Raw genomic sequence first — 12,041 nt, 5'->3', positions numbered from 1 at the left:
ATGACAAGGAGCGAAAGTAAAAAAATTCAACCGTGTGCGAGAGTTGGAGCCCGCGCCGAAGGAATATGAAAAATTTAATAATTTAGCCATCACAACAATAACACACACAAAAATTAAGATATAACTAACAAATCATTCAGTAACAAAAAGTATCAACTTTGTATGCTAATTTCAATAAGAACACTGGCGCACAGTGTTTTACAATTTTGATCAAAGTATTCTGCATAATATGAGCGGATTTTGTTGACAACTCGACTCATTTCTCTCATTTTCTGTGACGTCAGTCACTTTCGCTGTTCGTTCAGTTGCGTTCGCTCTTCGTTAAGTACTTTCTCCCCGTGGGATGCATTTTTTTACTTTCGCCCCTCATATGCGGGGCGAAAGTATCATTTTTCAATGTTGGTATCAAAAAAAAGATTTTTCATGCTTCGGGGCCGAAAATGAGGTCAATTTTTCGAATTTTCTCGGGTTTCCGGCCCTCTGCATGAAAACTTACATGTGCACCTGTTTGGGACGGTTGATTTAAGGCACTTTCGCTTGTAAGCCTCACTTCGTTCGGCCTACAATCCGCGAAATTGCCTAAAATCAATCGTCCAAAACAAATAACCATTTCATGCTTCGGGGCCGAAAATGAGGGCAATTTTTCGAATTTTCTCGGGTTTCCGGCCCTCTGCATGAAAACTCACATGTGCACCTGTTTGGGACGGTTGATTTAAGGCACTTTCGCTTGTAAGCCTCACTTCGTTCGGCCTACAATCCGCGAAATTGCCTAAAATCAATCGTCCAAAACAGGTACACAAATGACTATTGTTGCAAGCCGTATGAAAAATACTTGGAGCACTTGACTCTACTGGTGATGGTGTTTCCCATCAAGCAAACAGGTTACGAGAATAATAAACGACACACATTCCTTGCAACGTCCTATTTTTTCCCACAACCACTTTTACGCACAGTTCCCACTACATTTACAATTACAGCCATTAAAAACGTTCAAGGCAGAATGACGTCCACTTCGACACTCAACAAGGGTCAAAACTGAACGTTAAAATTTGTCATATTTTCTTCTTCCAAAGTTTAATACGGCAAATAGACTCACCTATTCCATGACTTATATTTTGGATCCAAAACTATCAAAAAATGAGTTAGACTCCACAATAAAAATCAATGACGAGTGATGTCCTAGTGACTTTATTTAAAATCTCAGTCGATCGTCTAGTCTAAGTACATGTTGGCCGCATTTGAGGCCTCTTCCACCAACTATTCGCGTAATGATATTTCTGTATTTCAATTCCACCCATTGGAACTGGATATGTATTACTCCCCAGATACTTAGCTGGCAATGGATCAACGATCAAATGCGCTGGGAAACATTCCAACGAAGGTGTCCAATCACAATGCGGCGGCAACAGGCCTCGTTTCCAGCCGACCCTTTTGTACATTTGTTGCTAAAAAGAATGAAATCACTTTTAACACCCACTCGCTCCAACATTGAAGCACAAACATGTAAATTACCTCGACATCCAGGTCGTAGACATAAATCTGAATGAACGGAGTCGATTTGTAAATGTCTTCAACAATGAAAAATCCATAGGCGGAGAAATACCGGAGACGTAGAGACTTCCGCTCAAAACTACCATACAACAAACCCTCGTTTATCAGATCTAGTTGTGCTTTGAAGGTGCAAAGTTCCGCCTTTTCTGACCACGGTAGAAATTCTGATATTCGAATTTGTCCCCATAGTGTTCCATAACATAAAATGTACCTCAGGTTATGCGATACAAAGATGTTGTGCACTCTACAAATTACAAACGAAATTTCATAAATCTGCCGGTCAGAAGGATGATGATGATTATACTTCTCCAATAAGTGGTCTAAATCGCTGAGATATTCAACGGTCTTATTACAACCATTCACAAATTCGGAACGATCCTCATCGTCAATCGAAAATATATTCCAAATGATAACGCAAAAAGTTATAATTATAGTCACTGTAGTAATTCTTGTCAACGACAATCGACGACACATTAATTACAAAATGTATTAACCAGCAATTTATCAATCAATTGACTTTCGAACTCCTTTGATTATTCTTTTTATTAATAAAAATCGCGTGCTTAATTCGTTCTATATATCATTGGTGTTGCCTCTATCAGAGTAGCGTTACAGGCGCTCTGATACAACAAAACACCATTCACAGTCACCCATACAACGATAACCGTTACAATGTCAAAACCATATGTGCACCCATTCAATCGAATGATCTTGTAGGTTTGCTGAACGTTTCGTACTGAGATGGAAAACAATGAGTTGCTACGATAAAATGAGAAAATCAACCTGTTGTTTTTGTAAACATCAAGGTCATGGTAGTATACTGTATAACGAAGGGGAGAATAATATTTTTGTGTGGCCGTAGACCTCTTTCAGAAGAAACCTGACTTTATTTCGTTAAATGTTTCGTTCCATGAACTATTTTTTAACGTGAATGGCATTTCAAGTCCTTGAAGATGATCTATGTAGTGGTTCACTTAACCATAATCACCTTCTCTGTTAACAGTATTTATGTCTTCACCCTTACCGGTAGTTTTGTACGTAATTGCTTCCAAAAAAATATTGTAGAGACTAGTCGACTAGTAGGATCGTTGTTATAGGGTGTTCGGGGTGAACACTTCCCCAAAGTTCAGAGAATTGTTCGAATCGTGCACGTAATCTACAATATTACCGTACATCATATTGTGTTAGCCTGATTGCAGAGTAGTTCATGTAAACGAAAATATTGACATAAACTCAGCCTGCATTATACTGACCTAGATAATGAATATACTCACGAGAATTGAAACATTGACCGACGATACTGACGGGAAGTTGCATGTTACACCACATACTGACTGAAAAGTAAACAAAACTCAATCATCGCATCGGCAAGTTATCTGATATTTCCCCACCGAAAACGTAATCATCGTCGTTGTTCGGGAGCATTCGTACGATTCGAGTGCGTAATTTTTGGTCGACGATTCATTGATATTTAAAAAAACGTCGCCGTCGATTTGTTATCGTTTGCATTTTGTTATTGAAAGAAAGAAGGCGTCCCGACCAAAGATGCTGTCCATATTCAATATTCAAAGATTACGGTGCATAACGAAAGTGAATATACCGCGAGCACAGTGTTTAGCCGCGATACACCAGCAGAAGGAGATTCATTTCGACAGAGCATCGAAGCTTCATAAGCCGACAGTATTCCGTGCGTATTTTAATCATAGTTTTGTTTGTATTTTTCTATTGTTATGTATTAAACTGCAGCTGCTGCTGTAAAAAGTGGTTCGCCCGGTTTTGTCTTCTTATCAATTTTATATAAGTCAATCGAATTAGCCAGTTTTTGGTAGATTAATGTTATCGCATCCATGCTTAAGAAAATTAGTTTTTGCCTCTGCGTTGAAACTTGTGTTACTCTGTCTATCTAGGGTAAAGAGGTTAGTTACGAGCCCCCGTCATATCAGTTACGAGCCCCTGGTTCTATCTCTTTCACCCACACATTCGTGTGACTCATTATCTCTTTCAGTCTTAAATATTGGCACGGGGCTCGTAGCCGACCTCTTTACCCTATCCAAATTATAACCGTTCTACCCGGAAGAGAATCAAGATCTGTGTAACTGTATTGACTTGACGTGACCAAATTAAATCAAATTTCGTGGAGCAATAAACGTTTCCGGCGACGACGTTAATTTTTCTGTACAAAAATTGATACGGATTTGCTTGGAGCCATGTACGCATACGTATACACATTACAGTGTTATCTCTCACATATGTTTACCTTTGTATGAAAACCTGATTGTAAGTTTACTAAAAATAAAAATGTTTATTTATGTCCATGCATCAGAGACACTGTATCGTCGTAGAAAGTGTCTCGCCTGCAACCGTTTTTCAAAATCTAGATGTTTCAGTCGTCAATCAAATTATATGAACAAAGGAATTGTTCCAACTCTCTCCAACGATTGATCCAATGATCAGAACGGAAATGTAAACAAGTCTTTCATATTTGAACTTGACAAAGGTAGTCTGTACTCTGTGCTGACTTTCCGTTCTCAATCAACTTAGGGCCAATTTCACAAAAAAATTCTTTTCTCCTTACTTACAGTGGGTAGGGACTTTATGGTGTAAAAGGTAGATCCGATTATTATTATCTCTTCACTACATTTTCACAAACGAAAACATGTCAAGCAAGATATAACGAACCAATCAGTTACTTCTGCTGGTCAAACTAGATTCTTGTATGATCCAAAATCTTGTCCTTCATTTGTTTTAACATTTCCTTTTATAAGAGAACGCAAGGGTTCATCGCCTATTTTTATCGTCGTTGTCGGTAGGAGATGACTAGTTCTTCCGGGCTGCCTTCGCTATCGCCATAGCTAGCCAGAGATTTTATTCCACACTAAAACTTCATTTCATGTCAATTACTACAGGAACGGAAATGAGTATGTCATACAGTACAACGCCGCCAATTGTTCCGGTCGCATATTACGAAGAGATCAAAGACCTACCAAATCATCGCGAAAGACTTCTGGTCGATGTGCGCGAACCGAGCGAAATCCAGAAAACTGGACGAATACCGACCAGCATAAACGTGCCATGTAAGAAATTTCGTGAATTCAGCACAATTTTGGAAACATTGTTGACGAAATAACTTCCCTTTCAGTGGATAGTGTGCAAAAAGCCTTCTCCAATGAAACATCGGCCGAAGAATTTGCGAAAAGCTTCAATCACTCGAAGCCAAACATTAAGGACCAGATAATATTCTCGTGTCTATCCGGCAAGCGATCACAAATGGCTGCTGAGACAGTGATGACCCTGGGATACAAACAGTTAATTTTTGTCTAAGATTCCAGTTGACTTCGGCGCTAATTTTAACCTTCTGTTTTCAGAATCAAGAACTACAAAGGATCGTGGACTGAATGGGCCGAAAAGAATGGACTGCCAGTTAAATAATGTTCGTTGAGCGAACATTTTATGATTTTTTTTGTTCTTTAAAAATCTGAAAAATGACCGAACTGATGTTTATATGAGATTCAAAAGAATTCAAAGTAAATAAATATTTTGATTGCAGCATTCAGAGTTTTCTGTTAAGAATTCTATTTTTGACATTGAGAATAGGAAAAAGTATTCGATCAGAGTAAATGTGTGATACAATGGGAGACACACCCATTCTTTGAGTCAGCAAACTCTTTGATTTGTCTATACATTTCAAGCAATCCTTTGAAAAACGTATTATGTTCAGTAGTGTAACCAAAGCGCTTAAAATACATTGGCTATCCATGTTACATTTAAGGGAACTAACTCCATCACTCAAGTGTGAAAGAGACAGATACATCTTAACGGTCAATGTGTGAAACAGTCACAAAATCACGCCTTACTTGGAATCTTCCAAACTTGTGCACGAACTGAAATTTTACGCATAAGATGTTTGGTAAACCTCGGCTTCGCTTCAGGTTCACAATTATCAAATCTTTTGATCAAAATTTTCATTAAGGTATTTTGTTAGGAGTCCTACATGAAGTACCATGTAAGTGTAAGTGCTTATGTTGAAGTACTCGAAATTTAAAGCGTGACCGTGAATCTTCATTATTCAATTTAATCTCCACTCGGAATTCCAAAAATACCATTTCTAAATTAGGCAGAATCAACAGTCCGAGTGGGATAGGAAATTCATTATTTTCCCAAGATTACTTAAGCTATTTAATTACCAAGTCATAATAAATGATGGATAATCGTTTCACAGACCTCATAGTGAGACCATACTTTCACATAATATTATCGTCTTCCATTCGATTTGCTTAAATGAATGGCTCTGAAATTAATGAATTTGTATACACTTTTGGGACAAGTGGGTTGGCCTGTAGATGCGAAACATTTTTTTCATAGTACTTCATTCTCTGCGGCTTATTTTCATGTGAACCAACTTCACATTTGTCATTACAGAACAAATGTCACCATATGAAGTTGGTTCACATGAAAATAAGCGCAATGACAGCAGTAATTTTATGACAGAATGTACTGAAAGATTCGAAAACTTACCAATCCTGGGGGATATGGAAATATAGTTTGGACTCTGCATTCCAAATGTTTCAGATTTTTGTGTAATTCTATTACATTTATCTAGCACATAGTTGTCATACTGTTACCAACTTCAATGCTATGACATTTCTTTGATATATTAAACCTCGGTTGACCTGTAGAGGCGCTACATTTTTTCAGTACTTCATTCCTTGCACTCTATTTTCTACAAAAGAAATGTACTAGAAATGTAAAACAAAACTCTATACAAAAGTGTATTAATCGTGAGTTTCTAAAAATCATTTCCCTATTGTTGGTTTGTTGACATGGGTGATCGTCATACGATTATCCCTATTATCCCTCTAAAATCAGAGTGAAGGTATTTCACCAAAAAATAGAGCGCGAGCAATACCCTCCCTAGCAACCAAACTACAATTATTAAGGTGGTAAATACGTTTATGAATCACTGCTACTTTGTTCGCTGGTGTTGTTGTTGTTGTTTTGAAGCCATATTAAAAATCAGCGTTTCTCAAACTTATTTTCCCCCCTAAAGCGATTTTTTGAGAGAGTTTGGATGCTAGAGAGAGTATTGGCGCGAGGAATGAAGTATTAAAAAAATTGTGGCGCCTCTACAGGCCTTCTTTCCTAAGGGCTTCTTATAGGAAATGTAAAACAATTTTTTTGAACATTGGAAAATTATTGGTGCCAGATGAACGATACATTTCACTATATCTGTTATGAACGACGACATTTCATATTTACAATTAAAAAAAAAACTCAATTCAGCGAAGCCTAAAGAAATGTTTAAAAAATAAATATTTCAATTCATATCCAGCTATCCTAAATTTAAGTACACATAATCGTGTACATGTATTACTGCTGACTCAGTAATTTCTCCTTATCGGACTTCATGTTGCATTAACTATAGTTTTTGTTTATTTTTTTTTTACTCGCGTCTTTGTTTCAAGAGCAAATGAATAATATTATATTCATGCATAAAATTGACAGGGCTGGACAGGATACCAGAATTTTGAAGGGATTAATACCGTTTTCGTATCTAAAGAAATTTCAAGGTAAACTCAACTCAAGATATTTTTTTTTTACTTATTGTAGGTTTTGCTTGTTTCATTCGTTCCACATGTTTGCCAAGTTAAAATAGCATCCACTTACCATTTCTTCTATTCCACACTAAAAGTGTAATTGAAACGACGCTCTTTACGTTTACTTTGCTCACAATAAGTAGAACGATTTGGATCTGATAAAACTGTAAAACGCTGAACAGCTAACCTCGTCAAAGGTCTATTTGATCCCACCCTAAGATTAAAGTTTCTCGGTACAGCCCTGTTTTCTATCGTACATCTCACACTCACATATGCTGAAAGCATAAATGAGTTACAATAATTGAGAACTAATTTTAGAGCATAATTTCAGTGGACGTCTTAGTTTCTTGTATAGTCGAGGATAGGAAACAAAAGTGACTTGAACTGCGGTGTACTTATTGAAAAAAATTAATTCAACGACACAATCGCTCTACTATTTCCATTTTATTATACATTGAAGTGCAATCACAGGGAGTCCGAGTGGTATGTGTAAAGTTATTTTTGTACTCGTTTTCTCTTTTATCTCCACTATCAATGCACCCAATGCACTGTAATTATTGGCTGCAAAAATAAACTCTGTATGCTATTCTATATAATTGTACTACTGATAATCTTATGGTTCCACGTTCCAAGTCTCTAGAATTTTTTGAGAGACAAACAATCATTAACTATTCGCATAGTCGGTAGGCCTGTAGAGGCGCCACATTCTTTTATAGTACTTCATTCTTACTGGACTATTTTTTTGTGATACAACTTCACATTGATTCATTCCTATGAAATGTCACAGCAGTGAAGTTGGTTCACATGAAAATAAGCGCAGTGACAGCAGCAATTTTATGACAGAATGTACTAAAATATGGAAAAACTCTATTACATTTCTTCTCAGTTTCTAAACATCATTCTCCTATTAGTTCCAACGCAATCCAAGAACGTTATTGGAGTGCGTTGTTTGTTCACAATTCACTTCTTCAGCAATGAAAGTAAATAGATAGGTATGGCCAAACGTTCAAATTTGTTCTAGCCGGAGCACATCCGGATTTGCATGGCGCCACCTCAAACGAACTCATTTCTAGTGCAAATTTCCACTAGAAATGAGTTCGTTTGAGGTGGCGCCATGCAAATCCGTATGTGCGCCGACTTGTATGGACTGGCCATACCTACTTACACGGCAGAGTAAAAGTAGACCTGGCAGGAGCGGTTCATTTTCGAAACGTCAAATAAGGGACCTAATACACTGTATGAAAATGAACTCAAATGAACACTGACATAAATTGAAAAATTTTATTCGCAAAAAATATAGGGCTACTAGATTATTCAGGTCCCTTGTCAAACGTCACGTCGACTCCTGCCTGGTTAACTTTACTCTGCCGTGCTACTTATCTACTTTCATTGTTCTTCAGGCCTTTCGTTGGCAGTTAAAGAAGCAAAATTATGGGATTGGTGGTTTCGTCTGCTATGGGTCCTAACACGAGCCTCACACATTTTGGGCTCACGAATCCATTTTTCTGACGATTTTTTTTAATAACTTGATCTTGCTCGATGACTCCGTTAACAATGAACGTTAAAAGTAACATTTGCGTTTCTTCAATCCAGGTTCACATTGATTCTGAAATTGAATTTCTAACGTCATTCCAATTGCAATTTTTCACAGTTTGACTGGCGATAATTTTGGACGGGTGTTCAGATTAACTGAATAAACATGTTTAAGAAACCAGGGGGTTACCCAGCTAATCGTTCGAGCGAGTCAGAGATCTGTGGCAGTAATAAGCATACAACTTATACGGCTAAATTTACTAGGCCGATTAGCAAGCAAGTGGAACCGGTGAAGTCAACGAATCACACTCAGGGTTAGTGCACAATTTGTTTATCAAAACAGTTAATATTAAGCTCTTAATTGTCTATACAGAGGCTTCTGTCCTCAATAATGCTTTCGAAAATGTAGCTCCTACTCCATCTGTTCATGACGATGAACTGATAAAATTTGTACAGGCGTTGGAACTGAGTAAAGAAGCGAAAAGAAATGAGGGGTTAAAAAAGCCGAAGGTGTTCCGCACGGAAAACGTGCCTCATGAAATTCTTGAACACAAACGTTCTCTGCCGATATACTCAGTCAGAGATGATCTGCTCGAACTCATCGAAAACAATCAGTTCGTCATTGTTGTGGGTGAAACCGGTTCCGGAAAATCCAGCCAAATTCCACAATATCTAGCCGAAGCTGGATTAAACAGTGATGGACTCACGATCGGCATTACACAGCCCCGTCGTGTTGCAGCAAAGTCTCTTGCCGAACGAGTTGCAATGGAATTGGGCGTTAAGCTGGGTACGTCAGTTGGATTTGCCGTTCGGTTTGAGAGTTGCATATCGTCGAAAACGATACTAAAGTACATGACTGATGGATTATTGGTGAAGGACTGCATTCAAGCGGAACCGAATCTTGATTCGTATTCAGTGATTATGATCGACGAGGCGCACGAACGAAGCATACATACGGATGTTTGTTTCGGTAAGTTTAATCAGGGTCGGATTGGTTGTCGAAAGGCGCATAGGGCAGTGATAGGATAGATTTAGTTAAAAGAGAGGCCAATGTAAGATTCTCAACCGAAAAGGTAAAGGCACAATCGTCATTATGGTCAGTCCGGCTCTGAGTTAAATTTAAGAAGTTTTGAATGTAATGGTCTGAAACGTCCACTTTCAGGCCTGCTAAAGAGGATCGCAATAAAACGTCCCAATCTAAAGGTCATCATAAGTTCAGCAACGTTAGAAGATGAAAAGTTTTCGAAATTTTTCGATGATGCGCCAGTTTTTAAAGTGGCTGGGAAGAGCTATGACGTCGACGTGATCTACGAGCCGAGTTTTAACTATATGCAAAGCATAACCAACACTATTCTAAAACTGCATCAAGGAACGAATAGCGGTAAAATTGCATTTGAACTGAATTTCTTGTCGAGATCTTGATTCCTGTTGAACTTTTGATTACCTTTTTCCTAGGAGACATTTTGGTTTTTCTGACAGGACAGGACGAAATTGAAACAGTGTTCGATTCACTGGAACACCATTCAACAAAGACCCGAAATTCATTGGAAATGATTATTGTGCCGTGTTATGGTACGTTACCATTCGAGAAGCAACAAAAAATTTTCGATGTTACCCCTCCTGGATATCGCAAGGTAGGTCGACTTTCGCGCTCCAAAAATTCTGGCAACAATTCACCTATCACCCCATGCTTCACAGATTGTATTAGCTACAAATGTTGCCGAAACTTCCGTAACTATTGACGGAATAGTGTTTGTCATCGACTGTGGCTACGTAAAAGAGAGGCGATACAATTACTCGACAAAGATCGAAACGTTGGTGAAAGTTCCGATTACGAAATTCCAAGCCATTCAACGGCAAGGTCGAGCCGGGCGAACGCAGCCCGGAAAGTGTTATCGCTTATACTCCGAAGAAATGTACAACCGATTCAAAGATGCACCAGTACCGGACATTCAGCGTTCTAATGTCGAATCGGTCGTATTGGACTTGCTTGCAATGGGTGTCACAAACCCATTAAAATTTGACTTCGTCGATCCTCCCGCAACAGACGCTATTGGAGAGGCATTGATCTCTCTCAAAGATCTGTCTGCTGTGGACGATAAATTGTCCATAACTCCGTTGGGCCGACAAATGTCTTACTATCCATTGGATCCTCCGTTAGCGAAAGTACTCATTGCGTCGGCGGACCTAGGTTGTTCCAAAGAAGTTTTGAAAATCGTGTCACTATTGAGCACCCAGCATCAACATTTGTTTATACGCAAGAAGAGGAATGACGACATTGTCTTCAGTAAGAGACAGCGTTTTCATGCTGTAGAAGGCGACCACCTAACCTTTCTGAAAATTTACGACGAATGGGTGAACAATAAGAAGAGCGAAGATTGGTGTGAGCAGAATTTCATTCAGTTCAGATTTCTTGCCGAAGCCGAAGAAATTAGAGATCAATTGAAGAACATTATGATTGAGTAAGACAAAGCTTTTCTTTAACATTTCATCCGATTGCCAATATAATCAAAAATACCATTTCGCTGCACCCATTTATAGTAACCGGCTGCTAACGAAGAAGGGCGACGAAATGTCAACGTGCAAACTGCATCAACTCCGTGAAAATATTTGCAAAGCATTCACTGCCGGCTACTTCTTTCAACTTGCCAGGAAGCGCTCAACGTATGCCTACGAAAAGCTGAGCTCTAGTGGCGAGCGTAAAGATCTCTTTTTGCATCCATCCAGTTCGCTCTTCAAGAAGCAACCGTTACCAGAGTGGGTAATATTTCATGAAGTGATGGAAACTTCGAAAGCTTTTATGGTTGGTGTGGTCGAAACGAAATGGCAATGGATTAAGGAATATTCGCCGGCGTTTTTCGCACAGTTACAGAAGAACTATCCGCAGTACTTTTGAGCGTCGGATTTTATTATGTTTCTTCTTCCGTTTTCGTATTTGAAATACAGAATTTTAACAATTTTCAATAAACTCACCTCTCATTTTCCAATTGAATTTTCTTTCGAAAGTGACGCGATGGGTTCCATCAACTAAATTTAAAAAAAATATTTTTCCATTTTTCCGATATGAAAATTTGATTGAATGTTTGCAACTTTGTGTTCCTTTATTGGTAAGGGTAATCCAGTTGTGTAAGGGAAAAAAAAACTAGTTGGATGTTTGCCACAAGAATATAAACGAGCCATTTCGCACGAGTGTGGAATTAATGATGAGATATCGCTTGTATGAGTTTAGTTACATTAAGAAAGTTTGTTTCAGATTTGAATCGAGATTTTTCTTATTATTATTACCCTCATCTGATGATAATACGACATTAATTGGTTGTATATGACACAATAGTTAGGTAAATTAATGACCGCACGATACTT

The 12,041-nt window shown here is 38.3% G+C and overlaps 3 protein-coding genes across 3 annotated transcripts; 2 read left to right on the top strand and 1 right to left on the bottom strand.

Annotated features, from left to right (window-relative positions):
* Window positions 1–1,162: 1,162 nt before the first annotated feature.
* On the bottom strand, window positions 1,163–2,182 carry LOC119078687. Its single transcript, XM_037186342.1, has 3 exons — window positions 1,856–2,182; window positions 1,513–1,795; window positions 1,163–1,445 (listed from the first exon to the last, which is right to left on the bottom strand). The coding sequence occupies exons 1-3, from the start codon at window positions 2,023–2,025 to the stop codon at window positions 1,218–1,220; spliced, it is 681 nt and encodes a 226-aa protein (XP_037042237.1). The 5' UTR covers window positions 2,026–2,182; the 3' UTR covers window positions 1,163–1,217.
* A 781-nt stretch (window positions 2,183–2,963) lies between these two features.
* Window positions 2,964–5,103, top strand: LOC119078686 (rhodanese domain-containing protein CG4456-like). Its single transcript, XM_037186341.1, has 4 exons — window positions 2,964–3,238; window positions 4,458–4,625; window positions 4,691–4,856; window positions 4,917–5,103. The coding sequence occupies exons 1-4, from the start codon at window positions 3,097–3,099 to the stop codon at window positions 4,978–4,980; spliced, it is 540 nt and encodes a 179-aa protein (XP_037042236.1). The 5' UTR covers window positions 2,964–3,096; the 3' UTR covers window positions 4,981–5,103.
* Window positions 5,104–7,521: 2,418 nt separating this feature from the next.
* On the top strand, window positions 7,522–11,648 carry LOC119078683 (putative pre-mRNA-splicing factor ATP-dependent RNA helicase PRP1). The gene is made up of 7 exons (XM_037186340.1): window positions 7,522–7,628; window positions 8,797–8,992; window positions 9,052–9,648; window positions 9,841–10,059; window positions 10,134–10,312; window positions 10,377–11,140; window positions 11,220–11,648. Exons 2-7 carry the CDS (start codon window positions 8,845–8,847, stop codon window positions 11,572–11,574), a joined length of 2,262 nt encoding a protein of 753 aa, XP_037042235.1. The 5' UTR covers window positions 7,522–7,628; window positions 8,797–8,844; the 3' UTR covers window positions 11,575–11,648.
* The last annotated feature ends 393 nt before the right edge of the window (window positions 11,649–12,041 follow it).

This window comes from Bradysia coprophila, unplaced genomic scaffold (genome assembly GCF_014529535.1).
Source record: "Bradysia coprophila strain Holo2 unplaced genomic scaffold, BU_Bcop_v1 contig_297, whole genome shotgun sequence".
Lineage (NCBI taxonomy): Eukaryota > Metazoa > Arthropoda > Insecta > Diptera > Sciaridae > Bradysia > Bradysia coprophila.
Note: the sequence above shows the minus strand (reverse complement) of the source record. Positions and strands in the feature narration are given on the sequence as shown.